This window comes from Strigops habroptila, chromosome 7 (assembly GCF_004027225.2).
Source record: "Strigops habroptila isolate Jane chromosome 7, bStrHab1.2.pri, whole genome shotgun sequence".
Lineage (NCBI taxonomy): Eukaryota > Metazoa > Chordata > Aves > Psittaciformes > Psittacidae > Strigops > Strigops habroptila.
The window spans coordinates 64,068,309-64,093,316 of NC_044283.2; the positions used below are offsets into that span (position 1 = coordinate 64,068,309).

General features: G+C 40.3%; 1 protein-coding gene across 1 annotated transcript; it reads right to left on the minus strand.

Annotated features, from left to right (window-relative positions):
- Positions 1-1,621: 1,621 nt before the first annotated feature.
- On the minus strand, positions 1,622-24,986 carry SMARCA5 (SWI/SNF related, matrix associated, actin dependent regulator of chromatin, subfamily a, member 5). The gene is made up of 24 exons (XM_030492253.2): positions 24,580-24,986; positions 21,941-22,015; positions 18,888-19,054; positions 18,053-18,153; positions 17,254-17,354; positions 15,174-15,353; positions 13,373-13,528; positions 13,150-13,281; positions 12,533-12,601; positions 11,902-12,011; positions 11,411-11,637; positions 10,020-10,141; positions 9,781-9,933; positions 8,456-8,588; positions 7,615-7,763; positions 7,167-7,286; positions 6,930-7,040; positions 6,688-6,801; positions 6,403-6,525; positions 5,006-5,138; positions 4,030-4,148; positions 2,847-3,059; positions 2,299-2,409; positions 1,622-1,920 (listed from the first exon to the last, which is right to left on the minus strand). The coding sequence occupies exons 1-24, from the start codon at positions 24,721-24,723 to the stop codon at positions 1,855-1,857; spliced, it is 3,129 nt and encodes a 1,042-aa protein (XP_030348113.1). The 5' UTR covers positions 24,724-24,986; the 3' UTR covers positions 1,622-1,854.
- Positions 24,987-25,008: the final 22 nt, after the last annotated feature.

Sequence of the window (25,008 nt, forward strand, 5' to 3'; positions counted from 1 at the left end):
CCCTATTGCAGAAATAATTGCCTATGTTCCTTTGCTCGATTAGAGCAATAAAATACAGGCAAGTACTTCTAAAGGCAGCTTGTTTTGACAGATGGCACTGGGGAATCACTTGTATCATCTAAAGCAAATAATTTGGTTTTTAGTTCTTTTTTACTACTTAGAAGAAAATAGATTTTCTGTAACAACTACTAGGATGCCATTTGGGAGATGCAGGTTTAGCTCCTTTCGCTTTCTGCATGCTGAGACTTTAGAATTGTTAGCACAAATGAAGTGCTGCTTAGCCATTTAATAGATCTTTCCCTTCTGCTTCAAGGTTTTTCTTTAGGCTAGTTGTAAACAAATGATCAGGGCTTGGTTTGGGTTTTTGATGGTTTGGTGTTTTGGGGATTTTTTTGTGATAAGGGATGCTTTTAAAGGAAGGCTTCAGCATTGCAGCATTTTTGTTTTGGGTACACAAAATGTAACCACTTAGACTGATTTCTTCTAGGGGTGCCCTGACAATTCAACCTGTAAAGTGTTGTGGACTGGCTGTTACCCCTGCTGTATGTATGTACCAAGTTCTTTTGCCTTTCTGAAGAGCAAAGTATGGGTAGCAACCTGTTTTCAGCTAGTGTCTGTGAATCAGTCACCTGAAATAGAAACTCATTTAATGTACTAATAAGAAAAGAACTGTGCTGCTGTGCCCAAAATCTATACGGGTGAATGAATTTTCAGCTTTTTCTTTAAGTTTTGGTTTGCTTAAGTGCTGAAGCTCCAAGAGGCTGCTTTTTCTAGGGATGCATTTCTCCCTGTTTACACAACACTGATGCCTTCTGATATGTGTTCTTAAACAGGCCAAAACTGAGAGAAGGTTACTCAATGCAAACTGAGCATTTAGTCTGTTGGAGGTTTTTGTATTTTTGGTTTGACTTGGTTGGTTTTTTTCCTAGTAAATTTCAAAGTTATGCTACATCAGGTGACAGCATTGGGAAACACAGGATTTCATCAGTCTTTACATCCAGAGAGAAATGGTAGCGTAGGAAACACTCGGGCCCAGCACTGTTTGTTTGTTAGAGCAGCTCAGTGAACAGTGTGAATTGCCAGGCAATGACTAGAGTCAGCCCCGGTTCTTTTCACAGTAATCAAGACTGGCTGGGCATTTACCACAGTCATTTGAGAGAAGGGGCTCGATTTACATATTGTTACATTTTCTGTTCTGACTTGTTGCTGTTTGCCAATAACCACAACTCTACCATTCTTACTAAGTACTATTCTAAGTAAGTTACAAACCTCAGTGTGACTGACTTACTTACCTTTCTTCTGCCACAGATTTTAAGCAGAAAAATGTTATTGTTTTATTCTAATCTGTATGGAGGTTGATCATTAGGTCTTGAGGTAATGCCAAAGAAGAGTATATTTGTGCAGTAAAATTAAATTCAGTAAAGGTAAGTAAGGTCAGAGACACAGAATTTCCGGAAATGGGGGTGTTGACTGGTGGTGGCTTAGAAGATAAAACCCCAATTAAATAGTTCTATTGATCATAGTGGAATGTTTACCACACCCCAAGAGGAAAAACAATGAGAATATCTAAATGGGTATTCAAGTGGAAATATTAATGAAAAAAAAGCCACGTGAAGCCTTCTTAATAAATGAAGCCTATTTTATTACTTCAAGTGTTAATGGTAAAAAAAATTCAGCACAGCTGTTGCATTTAAAAAAGTGAAACTACATTAAGTACTATGTTTCTAGTTCAGTAAACAGATGAACCCGATGTCCTTTAATGACATAATAGTTGAGCATTATACAGTACATCTTATGAAGACCCGTAAATTAAAGAACTACTTTTTAAATTTAGTGATTATAAAAATTCTGCATTCACAGCTTTAGCTTCTTTTTTCTTCCACGACCATCAGGAGTACCATCCATTTTGCGCTTCTGTGCCTGGAAGGTAAGATTTTAATAAGTTATTGTGATACAAAAGGATTGTAGGCAAGCAATGCCTTTCTAGTCAAAGCAGATGATTTACATTCTGGCATTATTAAAATGCGATAAATTACAGATGATGTAATATGGCAAACAGGCACATCCTCCTCAGGATAGCTGTTGTTTTGTATTCTTCCAATTCTGGAAGAGTATGATTTCTTTTAGAGTTAAGAAGTGTATAGAAGGAAGTAAGGTTGTTATAAAGCTTCCTGTTTATGAAATGGTATTTCTAAATATCTGCTTAAAGATTCTGGAAACAGTTCTAAGAAACTTATTAATCCACCAATGCCCTATCTTCAAATGAGCTTTCCAGAGAAATGCCTTTTTAAATCTTACCGAAGATGGTTTTGGTCCACGTTTCTTCTTTTCTGCCTTTTCCTTTTCTTCCAGTTCCATGTTTTCTCTTTCAATCAGGGTGATTAAAGTATTGCATCTCCTCTGCAGCTCCTAAATTGCACAACACACTCACTCACTACATTAGGCCACTTAAGGTAGAAATCATAGTATGCTATTAGAAATGCCTGTAAGTAGGTCGCTTTTTGGTATATCCTGGCAGAGTGAAAAGGGAATAAAATATTTTGTGCTAGTTACTGACTGGCTTTACAGGAATGGCTTTGATGCAGATGTTTGCTTTTTAAAACATGTTTGTATTTAACTCAAATTCATGTTGATTTTGAAAAACAGTACCTTGGGATTTTAAACTGCTCTTCCCATAAGACTTTTTAGTTTACCGCATTTGCCATCCACTACAGTTGTTGGGAAGTCTGTAAGAATGTAATATATTGTACACGTGCACATGCCTCACTGTTCCAGAAGCTATTTAATTAGCCTGGTGCATAACTGTGTGGTCACATGAGCAAAAAGCAGAACAGATTAATACCCACCATTGCAGTTCTGGACTTGAGAAACCAGTCAAATCTGAACTGTGGGGAGTTCCGGATGCACTGTCTTAATTCATCATAGACATTTTCTTTATCAAATCCTAGCTTGTGAAGCATACAGATTAGAAAACGATCTTCCTCTTCAGTGTAATTCTTCCCTTTATTAGTACCATAAGATATTCTTAGCTGGTGGAAAGGGGCTTTGTATCTGCCAATCTAAACAAAAAAAATAAGATAATTAATATAAAACTAAGAAATGGCTCAGAATTAGTATGGAACTATTTTATATGAAAGCAATGCATCACATGAAAACAGGCAAGTGAACAATAGCAAGTTAGAGAACTGGCTCTTATGATCTCTGGTGCTAACCACAAGTAAGGAACTGTGGGTTCTAGACAGTGCAGTTACCAACACCGTCTGCATTGGTAGGCAACAGATAGGTTTGTCTGTGATATAGTTTGATTAACAGCAGACTTCAGACCTATCACTACATTTGAAAACTATCACGATCTGCCAATGATCCTTTTTAACATACATCCAGGAATGGCCAAAATCAGAGTAAGAATAAGAAGGTACACGAGACTGTGGCACATGGTTCAGCTGCATTCCAGTTAGTTGAGTCAGACACTGTTCTTCTCCTGAATTCCCTAAAGAGAGAACTAACTAGTCATACCTGAAGTGGGAGGGAAATTCTGATACACTGTCTTAATTTGAGTCTGTTCATTACCAAACCTGGTTGGTAAAACACAGATCAGAACAAAGTCTCCTCTGCTTGCTATGTCTTCTGTTTTTAAGTGCTCTAAATGTGTATATATAGCATTTTCAGTTACGTGGGTGCAAAAGAAATTCTGCTTCTTCATAAAGCATGTAGTTTATAAGCAGTTTGACATAGCACTATGAACTACTTGTCCTATGATAAAGACGAGTGTTACAAACAACAGGAGAGGCCATACCTGAGGTTATCATAGCCAGGACAGCACTTCTAAACAGTGGAAAAGCTACAGAAATAGAATATGCAAAAGAGGCATATCCCAAGCCTAACTTGGGATATGCCTCTTCATTACTAACATTGTTGTTAGTTGTCTAACTTTGTCTTCATTCATTACTAACATTGGTCAGACAGAGTCCTGCATCAAACCTCGCTGGCACAGGGAAAAAAAGGAAGCAGGAAACACAGCAAAGGTACCTTTGTATCAAGTGCTTTTTTTATGCTGATTCGTCTCTGGATTCTGGCTTCTCCTCTTTCTATCTGAGCCATGATCTTCTCTATGTCTTGGAGTTCATTGCATCTTTCCCAGAACACAGCTAAGAAAAGAACAATTGGTTAGCTTATCAATGCATCTTAAAAGTTAGGGGTTTTGTAGCCTTCTACCAGAACTTAGGGCTGTATAAAAGCAAGCATGTTTTTACCCAATAAGGAACCTTCCCCTCCTGGTATCATGTGCTGCAGTATTACAAATGCTATTTTGAAGGGGGTAGATACAGGAGTCCTCAGTTTAAATGAGGTGCGATACAGACCAGGAAAGTTTTTGTTAGCCAGTCTCCTTCTCAAAGAAAAAATGCTTCTTAAAATGGAAACTGATATAACAGCAATAAGTTTTTACAGAGAGAAGCAGGAAGGCAACTGAGTGGCTGAAGACAGGAACAAGTAAGTGTTTAAAAAAAGACAGATGCTTAAATAAAAGTTTTTGTTAAAGCATTTTTCATCTCTCTAAGCTGCTATGTACCTTCAGAAATTTAGCCCCAGAACCTTGCAGCTGCACTACAGTAGAAAACACTTCCAAGACATCAGAGGTAGGCAGCCAAATGGCCTAGGTTACAAAGCCCAATGGTCATTATATATTCAGTCACAAAACGTTTACTGCATCCCACTCTTGACAGGGATGAGGTAGTACAGGGGTAGAGATTCAAGAAAACTACTGGTTAGTGCATGCAAAGAAAAGTAAAATCTCTCCAGCTGAGCATTGTTTGTCCGCATTCCCTTTTGCAAAAATTAACAAGTATTGAAGCCGGCACTATCCTGTCAGAGTAGATTTAGGATGTATTAAGGTGGTTAGACCCGCATTTTAGTACAGCTTTAATTATGCAGTGCTTAAACATGGCAAAATAAGCAGCATTAGATGCAGGCTCTCAGAGAGCTGACTACTTAACAAGGAAGTTACCTGAATACTCAATGACTTCCTCTGGGGTTTTTCCTTCCACTTCTCGTGCTATATTTTCAATGTCATCACGGCCCCATTTCTCATTAGCTTTGATGAACTGGTTAAAATCTCTCTTATTCCAATTAGTGAATCCCTTTAGAGCAATTAAAAAGAAACATTGCACAGAAGTTTAGGATTTGTCTGTCTCCAAAATCAACAGATTTCTTTAAACCACCCACAACACTTCTATCATTCCAAGAGTATTAAACCTCTGCTTTCTCTGCAGTTTAATGTTAGTAGAAAAACTGTTTTATACTGCAGTCATTGTAGTCTCTTAACTATGTCCTAGTTCTGCATAAGAGAGTCTCCACCTCATAAACTAATCCCTTCTCTTCTTTGAAAGAGAACATGGGATCACTTTTTAAGAGGAAAAGTCCCTCAAGTGAAGCAAGTAGAGTCTATATTGGTTTTGTTTTGTCAAAAAGGCCGACCACATGCCTCACAGATACCATCAGCCATTTTCTGGTCACCCTCCCTCAGAAGGTCTAAAGCCATCTTGTGATGATATTCAGTAGGGACAAAAAGTATGGCTGAAGGTATCAGCTGCCCAAATAGGCTCAATTTCATATTAGCAGTAACTTCTACAAGCAGCTGGCAGTAAACACTCTGCCAGCCCTGTTACGATTTAACCACAGCTTTACTTGACTGCAATGTTTTAATAATGATCTTATCCTGTAATTCTGCTCCCTCTCCACCAAAATACAATGTGAAAATGCAAAACCATTAAGGCATAACAAGCATTAACCTCTTTTAAATTATTTAAATGCACATGCTATCGCATTATATTCCTGTTTAGCTCACATTGTCTTTAAGAGCGATGTTCTCCACTACCAGCCATTAGTTTAGGAAAACTGACCATTCATCCCGTAGAATTCATTTCCACACGGGAGCGATACTTTGGCATAAGATATATGTTAAATAACATGGGACATAGCACCTTCACCCCTGCAGCAAGCCTGCAAGACCCCACAGCTGAGGAAAGATGTCCCAGTCTACTGTCAATGTGAATTTGGGAAGCCAGACTGTGACACTGGGCTAGTTCTTACTCTTCAGCCTTAAAATACACAGGATGTAGATCATAGAATCATACAATGGTTTGGGTTGGGAGGGACCTTAAAGATTGTCTAGTTCCAAGCTCCAGTCAGATGCAGTAGAATGCAAGTACACTAATTACACTATCTTCAAAGGTATCCAGGCCCACAACAAACAATGCTAAACCTCTTGTCACTCAGAACCAAATTTTTCAGCTCCCTTAACTACAGCACGTGTCAATCAACAACCAAGAAATGTTCCTGTAACACTGTAAAACACAAAGCAAGCTTCAGCTGATCTCAGTCCCACTGAAGACCCAACCCTACCTGGGTTAGGAGCTTCTCTTTTTCTTCTAGTTCTTCATCATTAAGTGGTTCAGCCTCATCAATCTTAAGCTGCTCTTCCTTTTGTGCTTGGGCTGCATTTGGCAGATCAGGGTTACGAGGTACCTGAAAGGTTTTGTAAAATTTGATTAATATTTTACAGCAAATTGCCACTTTCCTGTCAATATAACCTAATCATTTGTTCAACTCAACATTTATTTCATTTACATTAGTGTGAAAGGCAGAAGTATGTATTCTACTGTTGCAATGTGTGAATTCTGCACTTACCTTGTACCCAATTGTTTTCCTGTAGTAGAGAATCTCTTTTTCCAATAGTTCAAAGAGGCGTGGAGGAAAGAACTGGAAGTCCTGTACATTTGGCTGTTTTGGAGGCCGTGGTGCCTGAAATAGATACACAGTTTGTATGTGACTCGCTTGCACATCCGGACTCTGTTTTGCTTCTAACAATAACAATTGATGACGGGAGGGGAGAGGAGAGAGAAAAGGGCAGAGCAGTTAACCCAACTCACCTTGGGTGCTTTTGGCTCACTGACTCGAAGAGCCTCTCTGAAGTAAGCATCCACAGCATAATTGGCTTTTCTTTCTCGTTTCGGTGGTTCAATCCACTCTGTAAAGGCCATCTATAAAAACAAATCCCACCAAATAATATTAAGACTAAGCCTATGCTGTATTTTAACCAACACTTAAATAAATATGGCTGAATTATATAACTTAGTGCTTTCCTCCCAAAGAAATCTAGATGTTACCTTCTGTTTTTCCCTGTAGTCTTCCCCTTCAAAATTATACACGCTGGACTCTGTATCCATTGTGAAATTCCTGAGTGAGCTTTCACCCATCTTTGAAAGTTTTTCGTTCATTTCCGCAGTCTTGGAGGGGGGAGAAGAAAGAACAGTAGCAATTTTGAAAGGTATTTTCATTATGAAACATCTCATGAACAACAGTAGAAAAAACAAACACAGACTCATAGAATGGGTTGGGTTGGAAGGGACCTTAAAGATCATCTAGTTCTAACCCCCCTGCCATGGGCGGGGACACCTTCCACTAAACCAGGTTGCTCAAAAGCCCAATATGAAAACCCTCAATAGCAAACCCCCTTATTCTCTCTGGCTTACAACCAAGCTATCATCTAGGGGGACACACTATTCTCACCATCAAATTTAGAGTGGGCTTCTGTTTTTTTGAACTTTCTCTTACCTTCTTTGCACCTCTTTCCAAGATGTGGTCAATATCTTCATCTGTAATCTCGCTTTCCTTTGAGGCAAACACATGTGTTGCTCCATGCCTAATCATTTGCAGCATTTCATCCTTCCCAAGTTTATTCAGGTTTTGATCCACCAGTCTTCCTGAAGATAAAAGCATTGGAGGACAGCAACTAAGAAGAGAGTTTACATTACGGAAGGAGCAGTACATGGTTTTTCTCCCCCTTGCGTTTTCACTCAGTGAAGGAAATTCCAGATGAAGATTAAAAAAAGGGGGGTGGGGGGAAGGGGATAAGGAAGCAATATCTAGCCAGGGAATCACATACATTTGCTTTATAATACATGAAGTGTGTTCAACAAACATCATTTTAGGTGTGACGTGTTCCATATAAGCTCTGTTATGGTGCATGCTTTCACAAGTTTCAGATTAAACATTATTGAATCGTTTTTTTCAGAAATAGTTACTGATTCCAATCAAGTCAACTGAGAAGGTGACATTGCCACCACTTTCCCCATCCAGGAAAAAAAGCCAAGATACTAATTTCTCCAAAGGAGAAGTTGAGTGCTTAAAAGTAAATCTGAGTATATCTGCTTGTATGGATACATAATGTATTACTAGGGAAGTAACCAAAAAGTGAGTGAGGGAAAGCCAACCCCTAGAGTAAAATACATTTTCAAGTGGATCTGGCCTTTGCAATCTGCCTTCAGAGTCCAGCTGAGGCAAAAGCAACATTCCCCCTGATTCTTACCAGCTGATTTCACCACAGTTTCCAAGTTGTGAAAAACAAGAAGAAAGTTACATCACGTATACAAACGAATGGCTTTCATATACTTGCCTTGCTGAATGACTATGGAATCTAGCCGGAGCTTCATTTCTGCACGTTCCACTATTCTTTCTTCCACTGTGTTGTCTGTGATAAACCTGAACACCCGAACAGTCTTTGTTTGGCCAATTCTGTGCGCTCGATCCTAGGCAAAAAACGCAAAGTAACAAAAAATTCAGTACTTGGTTTCCAGCATGACTATATAATCACTCTTTAATTGGTTTCAACATAGTAATTTACAAAATAGAACAGCAGAGGTTAGTTAAAGCTTTATAGATGCATTATTATAGCTTTATAGCACCTTCTTGTCTGCACTGCAAGTTTTGGGGTGTCTTTTTCAATACTGTCAACAATGAATATGTCTCTAGATGTCATCCCTAAAAATAGTGTCTGAGATTTTTTTTGTTAAATCACAGAGGGGATAAGACTGGATGCTCCTGCCCTTATGTAACCTTCTCTAAAACTGAAGTATTTAAGACATGATCTCTGTACTGACCAAAAGCTGCCTTTCTCAAAATCACTGAGTTGTGCCATATTTAATGAAAAAGACACTGCACTTCCTCACCTGACTGGCAGATCATTAACCACTGTGAGAACCAGTATTCTGAACACACACCTCCAAAGGTAGCTGGAACTATCTCGCTTTAGTTTCCAGACACCAGTTGCACCATTCCTTTCAACTAATTGTTGCTAGAATACTTGAGAACCTACAGCTTAACTGATATATTTCCAAACTTAGTCATTGAGAAGCCTCCTTTGTTAAAAAACCACTGGTAGTTTTTAAATAGCTTTACTTTCTTATCTGGTCAGTAGTGTTCTTGACATGTCCCGAGTTTGGTGATGCACGCAAATCTACTTCAAAAAAAATGAAAGATGGTTGCTAAAAGGAGCTTGGTTACTTAACATCACCATAAAAGCAGGTTTTGAGAAGTTTAATTCTTCAGCTTTTTTCCAAGGTCTCAGGGAAGACAGAGCAAACACATTTGCCTCCACTCCCCACAGAAGTAAAGCTTTATAGTCTGGGGATTAACATGCTAGCTAGATAGGTTTTTTTTAAACTATCTGTTTTTATTTTAAACTAGGCTATTTTCAGTAAATACTACCAAGAGCACTGTAGCATATTCCCACTGCATAAAACATTGGATAGCCCAAATGTGACTACAGGTTCCACATGGCAGAAACTGCACTGGAACTGAAGTCGGTCTTACAAATACTACTCCTGTGCTAAGGCAGGAGAAATACCGATTTATTCTGGAAACACGACATCATGCCACAGATTTCTAGGAAAGTTTCATGACGAAGAGAAGAAAGAACAAAATTTCCCTCTGGATTCTTACCATAGCCTGAAGATCTACTTGTGGATTCCAATCTGAATCATACAGGATTACAACATCAGCAGTAGCCAAATTGATTCCAAGTCCTCCTGCCCGTGTACTCAACATGAACACAAATTTTGAGCTACCAGGTTCGTTATACGCGTTAATAGATGCCTATATAAATAAAAGGAACATATCAGTTGAATCATGTTTTACAAGCACTGGTTTTACTTAAATAAAATACCTAAAATTTTAAATACCTGTCTCTCATCATGTGGTGTTTGTCCATCCAGCCTACAATATTCATAGTTCCGCCACATACAGTAATCTTCCAAGATATCTAGGACTCTGGTCATCTGACTGAAGATTAAGACTCTTGAACCTGTAAATGTTCCCAGACATTTACAGAATGCAGAATAAGATAACAACAAACACAAAGCCAGAAAGGAATAAAAAGAATGAAATACTGATGCACTTGTTTTAAGATATCCAGAAATAAAGTTGTTCTTAAAGACTTGTCAGTTTACTTACCCGCCAAGAACAACCTCCCAAAAATGTAAATGCACAGTAATTTATGCATATACATACAACCCTTTCCAACCTACTGAAGAGATTTAAATAAAACACAGAATATTACAAAGGTTTCACTTCCGCCTATATTCTCCTTGTATGATTTGAGGGGTTTTTGTCCTTTGGACTCAAGGTCTAATAATGAACTCTGACAATGATCATTTGATTTAAGACCTGGCCAGTTTTAATTGCCACATCTCCATAAGATGTAGCTTTACAGCAGAAAGAAACCAAGATTTTTAAAGCAGCACAGTAACCACTGAATAATTATATTGCCACAGTGGCTTGAATGATACCTAGATACGCAGTACAGATGGCTTTTTATTACCTAAGGCTGGGGCTTGATTTGGTTTTATTTTTCCGCAGTGTCTCCCCAGTGACAAACTTTCCTCCACTCCTTTAGCCAAATTACCCCGTAAGCAGACTCATTAAATAATGAGTAAAATTTGTTCCAGAGTCAAAAATTCTGTAGGGAGTGGGTTTTACAGTAATGCATTCCAGAGCTTTGTCCCTACTACCACACAACTTTAAAATAACTGAGTGTTCCCCCATGTTTGCATGCCTTAAAGAATTCACTGAAAAAACGCAGGTGCTGCTCGAATTCATATCCAGCAAGAAAGACCAATGTTTCACAAAGAATTTGACTCTAACCCTACATGAAGACTTTGAATCTGAAGTAAGTGGTACTTCACGGCAAATCAAAGCAGTGGCTAAAGTACTACATCATTATAATTTGAACATCATTATTATGCTAAGAAAGAAAATCTAGAGCCCAGCTCAACTAACGCTTCTGCAATCTTAATTTAGCTGGGGTGAAAAAAAAACAAGGAAAAAAAAAATCACATTACTTCACCATCACAAAAACCCATAATGGAATATCGATCCAATTATTTATGAAGGCACCTCACAAATTATTTTTGTATCAGCTATTTAAGATACGTGCCTGACAAGCTGGTGTCATGCTAGAAATCGACTGTAATCCTGACTAAAATGTCCTGGTTTTTGCTCAGTATACATAAAACCATTAAGCAGCAGTGACTTTCATTTTTATTGTTGAACCAAACAATGACAAGACACGTACCTTGTTCTTTCAACTTCGGGAGCAATTTGTCCAATACTACCATTTTGCCACTGTTGGTGACCAAATGCATATCTGTGGTGTAAGGTGGACCAGGTTCTGCTCCATCAAAGAGATACGGATGGTTGCAACATTTTCGCAGCTGCATGAGGATATTCAGCAGTCTCATTTTGTCCAGCTTCCCAGCAGAATTCAGTATATCTATATCCTTCATTAGGATTCGTGTATACCTAAATCAAACATAGAAAAAACTTAGGTAACTAAAATGAAGTTGGCCTTTCTTTACATGATAAAAGTACAGTCAAAATCTCGCCCTCATTTCATCAGGTCACTCTCCCTGAGATGCATGGGTTTGCCATCACTAAAAAGTGTCACAAGGAAGTATGTATGGTTTGGGAGTACATCAGAAGGAATTAAACCAAGTTCCACATGATAATCAAGCCACAAATTCCTTCTGAGCCGTAAACTACAGCACAGTCAAGTATGTGAATTACCATTCTCGCTGCATTTTGCTGAGACCCACGTAAATTTTAACTTCCTTCTTTGGAGGCAAGCTTTTCTCTACATCAGCCTTAATGCGACGTAGAAGGAATGGTCGTAGCACCTGAAAGACATTTTGTCATTAAACATATTTTGGAAACTGAAACACTGAACAGGTCAATAGACAAAAGCAGTGCAGATACTGTCATAAATGCTCAACCATCAGACCTATTACCACATCATCTGAGAAAGCAAACCCTATGGACAGGTACATTCCCATGTACATGTACTTTCTTTGGAAGAGTCAAAGACGAGGCCAAAATAATCTTTCAGATGGTTCTATGCCCCTTGATTCTTCTTTAATTTTGCTTGACTGAAGCATTTATAATCTCTTCATAGCCTATATTTATAATGTAAGCATTTCTCTGTCAGCCAGAACTATAGACTACTCTCCCCTCCAAAACAATTTCCTTTTGAAGAAACAGATCATCTTCTGAGCTTCACCAACCTATTCTGACAGTGTACCATAGTTTCTGGGATAAGCTATCTATCTTTTACACTAATATTCTGTCACAAAAAGCATTAGAATAATTATTTAGAGTCTAACTTAGGTAAATCTAACACTTCTGCAAAAAGCAGACTCACCATATGGAGACGTTCCACCAACTTTTGATCTCCTAGACAGTTGTTCGTATCAAACCATGAATCAAAGTCCTGTATCAACAAAATCACTGGTATATAAGAGGTTTCCTTTCAAGGTGCAATGTCATTACAATAGTGAATAAATAAAACTCAAGTGATTCTCTTACAGAGGCAGTAAGTAAAAGAACAAATTATCCTCTTTGGTCTATTTTTATGGAAAGCTCTATAACACAATGTCTTCCAAAACCAAACCAAACCTTCCACATTATTGGGAGATAAAAGAGAGGAGAAAAAAAAAAAATAAAAATCAATACGCAAGTCCTTTTCTCTTGACAAAGATTTACTTGTATCACTCCATTGGACAAATTCCACCTGGAATAAGAGTTCTACTGCAGCATTTGATGGAAAACGAACAGAAAAAATTAAATTTTGGTGTAATGCAGCACAAGACTTCCCTTTCTACAGGTGTTACACTCCCACTTCGTCAAAACTTCACAATTCTGTAGACATTTCTAACATCAATCTAATTGATATTCCCAACTATACACATGCAGGTCTGTTTTCATACCTAGAAACCCAGCAAAGTTCATTTAATTTGACTAGCAGAAATGAAGGCTTACCTCAGATGAGTTAAAGACGTCTGGCAAAAGGAAGTTAAGAAGTGCCCAGAGTTCATGTAAGTTGTTCTGCAGTGGAGTTCCAGTTAATAGCAGCCGATTTGTAGTCTTGAATTCCCTCACAATTTCTGATAACTGAAGGACATTGAGACATGAGCAAATATACAAATATTACTAGTCTCACCACCCCCCCCCACAAATCTCTCTCAGTGAAAGTATAAATTACCTTTGATTTTTCATTTTTAATCCTGTGGGCTTCATCTATAACTAGGTATCTCCAGTTGAATTTTTTGAATACTGATTTCTCTTTGATAAGCATTTCATATGATGTTACACAGACATCCCATTCTCCGGGCAGCAACACATCTCTGACAAAGGCAGCCTAGACAACAAAGCGACAGTTAGTTACTGAGGCTTTGTCAAATCTAAAGCAAAAAGAACACACTAACACTTAAAATTTTAACACAATGCTGCTGCTAAATTTGAAAGAATAACATTAATTATAGATTTATAGTATAAAATTGTAGGCAATATAACATCCAAGCATTGTAAAGCTTGACAATTTTGTCAGTGCTGAAGCTGCTAAAACCCTTGGAGCAGAGCAGAGAAGGGATTTCTCTAACTTCTGGGCTGGAAACTGCAGATGAGTACCTACATGCATGAGGTTTTCAATAGCTGAACTATAAGATCGTAACTCAAAATTAATTTTCTGTAGGTTTGCTTTATTGGTGTGTTTTATTTTTTAAGTTTAGAAAACAGTAGTTTTGAATATAACAAATAATCCCAAGCAGAGCTTTATCTGGCTAACTAACTGAACCATTTCTAAAAGGCTGACATCCAAGGTTAAAAGCAGACCACAGTAATTAGTCACAATTCAAAATAGAGAGATGTATAAATGTCAAGAATTTAACTCCTATAAGCAGGAGAGATACTGAAGAAAGAACAAGAACTTTTGGATTTAAAAAAAATGCCCTAAAAAAAAAAAGAAAAAATCACAGGATATCAAACCTGCATCAATGACCTCCAAAACTATTTAAAGTTTCATCAATATTTTTGTGATTTCTAACCCAACAAACTCTGAAAATAGAGCTAGATGCCCTGAGAATAAAAGAAAATAAAAATGATGTGCTGACAGAAGCAGAAGTTTAATGGCACCAGTCACACCAGCAATAACTCCTGCACAGCTAAATGGCCAACTCCAGTTGACAAATCCAAAGATACACCGTCATATTCTACAGTTTTTGTTTTCTTTGCTAAGAAGAAAATACCATAGCAGACAAGAACTGATACTGAAGTAACACAAAGAGAATGATTGAAATTGTAAGACCACAAGAGGCTGAACAATATTTTCTCTTTTAATTGTGAATGCTCCACCCCTGGCAGTGTTCAAGGCCAGGTTGGACGGAGTCTTGGGTGACATGGTTTAGTGTTTGGTGCCCCTGCCCATGGCAGGGGGGTTGGAACTAGATGATTTTAAGGTCTTTTCCAACCCCAACTATTCTACAATTCTACGAAATAAGGTCCATTTGGATACCACTTTCACCAACCATCCCACCTTGCCCCCTCCAACATCAAGCTGACAACGGTTTTCAGAAAACAGTTCCTTAGTGACAGACCCCAAAATCCTCCGAAGAGCTGCTGTTATAGCCAATACAGTGCACTGGACTATGTAGAGCAGGAATTACTTTTTTACAGATTTATATATTCATACAAATGATCGCACTTTACACCAAACACTTTATTTTCCTACTTTAAGATCTATCAGGTTTTCTTGGTCTACACTGTGTATTGCCCTCACAAAAGGAGAGGATCTCTGGACAAGAAATTGAGTGTAAAGTGATGAAGCAATAGCTGAGCAACATACGTGTGAAATCTAAGCTGGTTATATTTTAAGTAGGTAGCACTTGTGGGTCTTACTGTTCAACCACTACAAATCCAAGTAACATCCTTCCCCATAAGTGGAAGGTAAAGGACAGCGAGATCACATGCTGGATTTACACAAGAAAAACAACCGCATCAAAACTTACTCGCTGGTCTTTGTCACCTATCAAACAAACTGCTCGAAGCGTAGGGACCCATCTCTTGAATTCATTCATCCAGTTATGTAGAGTAGACTTAGGAACTAACACCATGTGAGGACCAGGAATATTTCTGTAGTGTTTCATATACCCAAGAAGAGAAATTGTTTGCAGCGTCTTCCCCAGACCCTGTAAGAGACGTTAACGTGTCAGAAAAAAGTCTCTCTCAGGAAACACCTTTAAAAAACCCAAGAGTGAGCTCCAAGTAGAACATGGAAGACACAGCAGCCTGAATGAACGACTGAGATGTATTGAAGACAGCGCTACTCACAGAAGACATCAAAATCCTGCTTAGGAAAAGCCTGAATGGCTTCCCACATTTAAGAAAGTAACACAAGTAACATTTTCAGACCTTGGACTATAAAGTTAGAATTTTGCCTTACCTTTCAAATAAGGCACTTTCTTCAAGTGCAAGAAAACATTATTTCATAACATTCTGTTTCGCAGACTAGGGTGTACTCAGGTTATTTATTTAGAGGTCAATGGATTTTACAAACTGGATGTATGCATTCTCTTAAACTTGAAAAGAACTCTGTAAGGAGGCTTTTACAGGCCATGACATGTGGGTTCTTGTGAGAAGAAAGCCAAACATAAATGTAAACAGCTGCCTATGTCAAAGAAGAAAACAAATACTGAGCTTCTCTAGAAGTACTTTTTTAAGCGTTCTGTTCTTTATTCAATATAAATGTTTAAAATCTTCTTCTTCAGTGTATAATTTTAATTAAAACAAAACTGAGGAAGACAGGCAAAAACCAGATCATTTGTATCATTTAAATAAATCAAAAAGATTATAAATCAAACACACGGGATTAAAAAAACCCCAACAAATCAAACCAAACAAAACCAAACGAAAACCATCAATGCAAGTTATTTTTGCTTCTAAAATTCAATTCTTTGTCTGCAAAATAACCACATTCCACCTGGTGTAAGATGTGGAGAAGCGTTTACAAGCTGTGTGAAAGGCATTAGTAAGTTCAAAAGGATTAATACTCAAGAATGAATCCAAGCATATTTAATAGTAAATAGTTAAAGCCTCAGCGCAAGATGGATTTTGGAATACCACAAATCCATGGATTTATGTTTCCCAGTTGTTTTTGTTAAAACAGGCCCGCTCCACTTAGAACTGTACTCAGCAAAAAACCCATTAAAATAAATCCTCTATTGACGAGCACGTATATTGAAGAAAATCCTTGATATATTTCAAAATAAAACGTGTTACTAAATGATAATTTGAATTAATTTGTCTCTAATTTATCTTGAAGATGTTTTAATACACAGAAAAGAATTACCAGAAGGTATAAGAAATGCAGTATACTGAAATATAACTAAATTTTTGTTATTCCTTATCTGCTCCTTATGAAAAACAGATACAACCAAAATGACTGAGAGGACAAAAACATATCTGCCTGTCAAACTACTACAATTTCTTCTGAATTCATCATTTGTCTTTCAAGGAAGAACAGAAACAGAAGCAAAAGCTACTATGGTCAGCGCTGACTGCAATGGTCATGGTGTGCCCATAGCTACATCTATCTTAGCATCATTTTTCCCAGTGGTGCAGCTCTTGCTGCTGGGATCAGCCCATACGGCACACTCCTATCCTGCTATCTGCATTTAACCCTAACAACAACAGGAAGTGTTCCCACATTTGTTGCTCTTTTCATACATACACTCTCTTCACAAGGGCAGCTTGAGAATACCATAACAAAATAAATAGCTGTAATTTAGAGAAAATAAATAGAGGACACGTCATTCTATGACTAACGCCACTGAACTTTATTTTCCTAAAGGTTGACAGATTGCCTTTGTATATGCCTACTTCTAAAACTGCCTGCACCATTTATTTAAGATACCTGTGACACTTTTAACATTAGTGACTTAAAACAGACTACAAAAATAAGATTTGGCACATTATATATTGCATTTGGTGCTATTAAAAAAACCCCATATACAAACACAGCTGAACAAAAATTGTGTTGTATTGCATGTGTTCACCAAAAGTTCCCAGAAACATGGGCTATGCACATACCATTTCGTCTGCCAGGATACCATTGATGCCGTTTTCATACAAAGAGATGAGCCAGTTCAATCCTCGAACCTGATAATCACGCAGCTTTCCCCATTTAACATCTAAAAGACATGGAAGATTAGACTAAAAGAGCTGTAAAAACTTAGAGAATGTCACCATCCCTTGCCTGCCAATTAACATTGATTATCTAAGCTACAGAACAAAATCTAATAAATTTAATGCAGTAAATCTCAAAACAACGCAGACTGGAGACAACAACATGTTACTTTTGTTTCTGCAAACTGCCCCAACAGCTTTGTTTTCTCTAAGAACTCAAAATACATAGGAATTCTAGCTCTATCGCCACCCCCCAAAACAGAACAGAGACAAACAACAGAATACTGAATTCTGTTAAAGCAACTGGAAGCTGTCAGGTACTTTAAATTGTATCAGAAAATATATAAAAATATATAAAAATTGTACGATGACAAACTTAAAACCAGCTCACTCTTTCCTAGCAACTCAAGCATAGCAGCTGGATTTCTAAAGGACAAGACTCACCGGACCATCTTTCCAGCCTGACTGAAAATAAGCAGTCCCTCACTAATACATTTTATCCCATCAGACCAGTGCTGGATTTTTTTCCTCTTTCTCTTGACCCCCAGAATTGATTCATTGTCCTTGGGAAGGATGAAAATAACTTCATTTTAAAACAACATTGTGAAGGAAAAGAAGGGGGGAGGGGGAGACCACAAACAAACAAACACATAGAAAACCCCAAAACCAACCAAAAAAACAAACAAAAGAAGAGGAAACACACATGATGGAGATTCTTCAAATCGAGTGCAGACGTTAGTTGCCTTGGAGCTTTCTGTTAACAGCTCCTCGTCTTCTTCCTGCTCTGTTCTACGATGGCGGTAGCTGAAGAAGAGCAAAGGAAGAAGTGAGTTTCTGGCTAAACTAAAAAGATGTGAAGCTTTTCCAAAATTTAATCTAATCACTGCAGTATGGAATGCAAACACCCAAAGAAGCTTCTAGCAAGATTCTTCAGAAGAACTTCTTTAGCTGATTAACTGAAATGCTGCTTTTAACTCTTTAGACCCACAAGCTTCTTAATAAGATAACATGCCCATGTTGTTAGCAGGCTCAAATATTACAGCAAAGTAACTGGAAAGGGATAAACTGTGTGCATCAGTACTGGCCTTTAACTAGAAGACAGGGAACAACACTGTATTTAAGAGTTCTGGAACATCTGCCAAACACTAGATATACTATAGTCCTTCAAGCAAGAATGAAGGCAATCCAAATTTCTACACTACTGATTTTCAAGCTGCCTGTAAGATGTTGTATACTGTTGTTGTCCATGGACTATTACAACTTAAAGCCATGAATGCTCTACTTTTCTGCCCCACTTTTCTTTATGCTGGAATACTTTAAATCATGATAGTGTTTTACCACCAACACGAAATTATTGTAACTCCTAGAATTCCTAAACAACCTGCAACTTGCAGGTGGGTAGTTGAAAAAGACCACAATTATACAGTATAAAACACACAACGAAATAGCACAAGAGACTAGCAAGTTTAACTTAACGCTTCTAAAGTACAATAAAATCCATAATTACAGTACAAGCTGGCCTACATGTCATCACTCACTCGCCAACTGACAGTAAATTCTGTTTCTCATCCTTCTTTATTCGTGGACGTCCAGGCTTCATTTTCAAAGGTGAAGTTGGAGTTTTCTGAGCAGCAGGCTGAATGAAATGAGCAAACAGCTCAGTCTGCTTCAACAGATACTCAAATCTGTTCGCTCTGTCTGTTTGCTGTTGACAAGAAAAATTAAGTAGAACAAGTGAGACATTACAGTATGCATTCATTCAAAAGAAAAAGCTAACAAATACTTTTTAAACAATATAGATTCACGTTTCTTTATATGGATAGTTACAGGAACAAAGAAGAGATTATTAATATCAACAATCTAACTATTGACGACAGATTCAATATTCTTTTATTGGATCAAGAATAGCATCTGCTGCCTAATAAGATCAAGGCTGCAAGACAGACCTGTACCAAGACTGAAATCTGACTCTGGCACGAAGATTGCATGAGTGTCACCAGACAAGGCCAGCATCCTCTTAACAACCTTCTCCTATCAAAAATGATAGTCTCACTGCGAGAAATTTACCCCCACCCAGCACGCACAGGATTCTTCAATGAACTTGTTCATCTCGCCAACCTGGCAACAACTATTTTCTACTGCATTAGTTCCCTGCCTGCTCAGTGAGACACACCACCTCACTGTGCTGTCAGATAAGCAAAAGAGCTGGCATGAAAGGGGGTGGAGGAGGCAGAAGAGCCCAGAGCTAGATGCCAGAACAACTATTTCAGCAGCAGAGCCCTCTTAGATATGCTCAGCCTAACTTGTCAGACTCCCCCCTTTGATATGAGCCGCTGTTTCTGCTGTGCAAAAAAAGATTACAGGAGACAACATTAGTATCTAAAAAGCTCAGTTCCTGTGAGAGACAGGCTCCATTTGGAATCAACACACCTTCCCAAGGCCACATCAAAACTTTGTAACAGACAATCAAGACAGCAAACAGCTCCAAGCTTAACAGCAACCACTCTGACGTTTTGCCAGCTGCCACAACATAACCTGGTATTTAGCAACTTGCAAAGCTACAGGAAGTCGGTTTTCTTAGTCAAAAGGAACATATGTTCCAGGCTTCTGCAAGAGCAATGCCAGCTCTGTGGGTGCTCTCCTCTGGAAATCAAGCAGTTCCTGCACTGTGTATACAACAGGAAAACAGGGGGTTAAAGAGACAGACAGAGATCCTACCACTGAAGAGTCAGACTCACTCTAACTACAGTTGAAGCTTGACTGACACAGCTGCAATCCACACCCACTGAATTAAACTTTTCCTGTCTATTCTTCATAGTTTTGAGAGGTTTTTTTTGTTTGCTTCACAACAGTTTCTGAACTGTTTTTAAACAGTTTTTAAACTAGGAAAGATCCTACTCCTATCCAAATTGCTGACACTTATTGTTAAGTACTTGTACTTGCTTCACCAGCTGTGCAAAAGAGAAGAGATACAGACGGCACTGCAGATGTTTCCTCCATCTAAAATTTTAGTAAGGAATTTTCTGCAAGTTTTGGCACTGCACACACATCCCCATGACTCAATTTCATTGCACTTAAGGATGTTTCTGTAAGAGACTAACAAACATTATGCGTATCTTTTAGATAGGACACAGACAATAACAGGCTGCACTCAGCAACCTGAGCTATCCTACCAACAGAGAAACTTTTCCCATTTTCTTTTCCAGTGCATCCTGACTATTGTGATGGTAAAACACAACCGTCCTCGTAATTGTGCCTGTCTAGAGACTACAAGAGACAACTTCAAGTTCACTTTCTTCAGTTTGCCAGGAAGTAGCACAAAGAAATTAGCCGAAGAAGACTGGGTCATTTTCAGTGGCAAGAAGAAACACCACAGGAAGCAGCAAATTATAACAATCAGTTTCACTTTCCCATGAAGAAATTCCACACGCAGCCATAGACACTGGAATTACAAACAGGAAGAAAGGAAAACAGGGAGAACCAGAGAAAGAAAACGCGATGTGTTGGTGAGGAGTGGACAGCTTCCCCTCATATTCAGAGTATTACAAACACTAAAAAATAAGGAAAACGGTAAGTTTTCTCCTATCTAACCTGCAAAGCACAGAATCGCTCATCTTTCAAAGCTCAAGGGCTCTAAAGCTTCACAAAAAACAAATTAATTTCAGAAAAAGCTAACAAAATCTCTCTCAATCCAAAGTTAAAGGGCTGAAAAGTTGGCCAAGGCTTACAGTCAGCACTTGTCCTAAACAGCAAACCTTTCCTCAGCCCCCTGTGACTCTTGAAAGCTAACTTTTATTTACTTTGTCCCATAAACTGTACTGTTTGAAAGAACCTCCATATTTTGAAGTCCTCCTACTAAAGTGCATTACAACTGAAAATGAATGCGGTGCCTACTGAAAGCCCTGTGCCAAACTTTTTTTACTGCTCAACCCCCAGATAGAAATGAATATACTTTTCATACAAAGGACTGCTACTCCTGCACTTCAGAAATAAGTGGAATTGTCTTCCTATATTCAACAGTGATGTAAGAAAGGTCCTAGACTGCAGCTGATTCCATACATGGAGGACATAAAGCAGCAGCCATTCAAATGCTTATGGATGCTTCCTACATGATCTTTCTATTTCTGAGAGAGAAAGTGAATACCCAACTCTTCATAATCCCCCTTGCGTACAGGAAGGACAACTCCACAGATGACTTCAAAAGCAACTTGATAACTTTTTAATGCATTCTTCCCCCCAAGACATTTGAATATTTCACACTATATTATTCTTGTAGATGTAGAGCACCTCGAAGGTGCTAGAACCATACTTCCTAGAAACAGCGGAAGATGCTAACAGTTATTCCCACAAATTACTGCAAGGAAATGAAAAAGGAGCAGAAGACCAGTGAAGAAAAATGCTAAAATGGAGAAGGGTCTGAGGGTTTTTTTTGGGGATTTTTTTTGTTTGTTTGTTTCAAGTTACTTCAATATTTTTAATAACTAGACAAAGTTTTAGAAAGCCAGTTATTTCAAACAAGCAGGAAACTCGGTCTGTTTAAAGCAACTGCGTAAGTACTGGATAGCTGTATACAGTCGCAAATATCACATACCATTTTCTCTTCATATGTAGGATCTGCTTCCTGGATTTCTTTTTGTTTTCCTGGCGATGCATCATCAAAAGATTCCTGAGATGAAAAAGAATTAGAAAAAAATTATTTTCTGAACAAGGAAAGATACCCATGTAAAGGAGGATAAGCTTGTTTCAAATTACTATCTATCCACATCAGATGGCACAGCCATCTTTTATTGCTTTGATTTAGTCAGCTTTCTACTACTTACTGTAAAATTACCTGGAGGTGGATCAAAGATCCCTGCCACAGGGTGAGGGACAGAGCTAGATCTCCGTAATCCGATTTAGCTCCATCATTAAAGCACCATATCAATGTGAATGAGAGAGACAGCTGTGGTCCAGGAGCTCAGCATGGCGCTTCTAGGGTGCTGAGCCAAAACCCTCCTAAAGCTGGCTCCGACAGCACTGCCGAAGAACTAGCTCTGGTCCCAATGCAAGAGTAGTTTCAAGGTTGTTTTATTCCTTTTTCCAGAGTACCCCAATCCTTCACCATTCCTTATCAAAGGAACAAGTCTAAACAAGAATCCGGACTGCAGTTCTGTTCTGGAAGCAGAGGAGGAATTCAGACAAACTGCCTTTTCCCCTTACTTAGTTTATTAAATAATTGTTATCACCAGTGGTACCACTACTAACAGAAAAACAAATTGTGTGTGTGTGTGTGTGTGTGTGTGTGAATCCCCCCTCATCCCCTTCCTGCCAAGTCTTTCACATACTGTCTTCAGTTATTCTTTCAGATCAGGGCTCTTTTATCCTGTTATTAGGTTAACTCTTTCCCCTCCATCTCCCACAAGTAATTTCATCTCCTGTTCTTAAAACCAAAACAATAGGATCATACTTCCCTCATAAACCATGCTAAGGCAGTATATTACAAAATAATTCTTGAAAGGGTAAGAAAAGGAAACAAACCAGATGCCTTCAAAATTATTATTAACCATCTGTTTAATTGAGCCAAGTAAGAATTGAGCTAAACTCAATCTTTACTGGCCAACGTAGAACAAAGGAACAGGAAAGTAAGAAACAACACAAAACAAAGGCAAGCAAGACACGGGATGGGCTTGTGGGCAGGTGTTTCCTCACAAAACTCTGGCAAGTAAGGTGTGTGGAAATAGAAGAATCCCAACACAAATGTTTCATTCACCAGTCAAAATATGAGGAACTGAGCATAAAAAGCGATGGCTACAGATCTTCTAAACTCATGCCCACATCTTCTTACTCATCTCCCGCTGGGCTTAGCCTGCACCCACACACTAGGGAGCACAGTCGAGGGACCATCTGAACCCCTGTATGAAATCCACGTTTCTCCTGAAACGCGAAGCATGTGAAACGCAGAAACGAAGCAGTGCACCATCTGATCTCCTCATGTGCAATAAATATGACAAAACCTTGCAATTTAGCTGGAGAGTAAGAAAAGCAAGCGGTCTTTCAGGTGACCAGGACTATCAGGAAGCTATCTAAAATTAAACTTCAAGGTAATCCCTTCCCAATGAGAAAAGGAACCAACTTGGCCAGCACGGAGAGAGCCCTTGTACACGGGCACCTGAAGAGCAGACAGGAGTCTCACAGCCTCCACGCGCTAAGCCCCAGTCTGGAATTGCCCTATTTCTGCAGGTTCGAGCAGGACTTATTACCCACAGTGCTTTGTCTACTTGCTCACCCGAAAAATATGGCATTTACAAATTTATTTAGATCAAGTAGGCTGGCCTGTACAGCATGACTCAGAGTACAAAACACCCTGTGCCGAGAGCAGGACCGACCAGTTTCCTCATATCATTAAAGAAACAATGCCGCGATAAAATTAGCATCTCCAGGCAATCTCCACTCAAACCCCTTGAAATTTCTGGAATAAGCACCTGTTGCCAAAACAAGCGCTTCAACCACCTCTCTCCCCCCTAAAATAGTTTTGAAGCACTTCAGCGGACAGAACACGCTACTGCTTTTCGAAATACGGACTTGCTCGCTGAAGCAGGAAGCGCAAACGATGGGAAGGATTCCCGGGGAGGAAGGAGAGGGCAGGAAAGCTACTTGCAAGAAGCTGTACCGAACCTAGTGAGATGTATGCGGGGCGGGGGGGGGCGGATGGCGAACTCGCTCCCGACCGGCAGGACGGGAGAGGGGGCTCACCCCTGCCCTCCTCTGACCCCGCAAATACAGGCAGTGACCTGACGCAAGGCCTGCCCTCCCCTTGTCTCCGCGGCAGCGGCCCGGCGGAGGAACACTGCACCCGGGACCCGTGCGCGGCGGCGGGCGGCGAGGGGAAGCGGAGAAGCGGAACGCACGCACGCACACCGCCCGCAGCACCCGCCGCCGCCGGGCCGTTTCCCGGCCCCGCCGCACCTTTCCCCCCACCCCGCGCCGGGGCCCGGCAGCGCCCCGGGGGCGCCGCCGCACACGGCCCGGCCCGGCGCCCGCCCCTCCATTGTCTCCCGCGGCCCCACGCGGCCCGGGGACGCCCCGCCGGCGCCGTCCTCATGGCGGGCACCTGCCGCCGCGCAGCCCGGCGCGCCCCCGCCGCGGTGCCCCGGGGCCCGCCGCCGAACCCCGCGGAGCCGGGGAGTAGGGTATGTGTGCGGGGGGAGGGGGGGGGGGTGTGGGTGTCCCACCCGGGGGAAAGCGCCTGACCTCCATCTCGGTGTCGCCACCGGCCTGGCCGATGGCAGAGGGAACTGTCCCCGCGGCCTCGCTGCTGTTGGCGCCCGGTAGCGGCGCGGGCACCTCGTCCGGTTGCGACGGCGGCAGCGGCGGCTGCTGCTGCCCGGCGGACATGTTCCCCGCAGCGGACAATGCTCCGCCGGGACCCGGGCTCGCGCCCGGCTGGCTGCGCGCTAGGGGGAAGAGGGGGAACAGCCGCCCGGCGAGGGGTTGGCTCGGGTCGGGTCGGGGGTGGCGGGGGGAAGAAGCGCGCTGAGGCCGGTGCGCGGCCGCCGGCGGAGGCCCGTCCCCGCTGCCGCCCCGGCTTTTCCTCCCGGCGGGCGGGCGCCCACCAACCAGGAACCGAGCCGGTTCCCCGCTCTCGCGAGAGCCCCGCCGCCGGCGTGCGGCGCGGCGGGA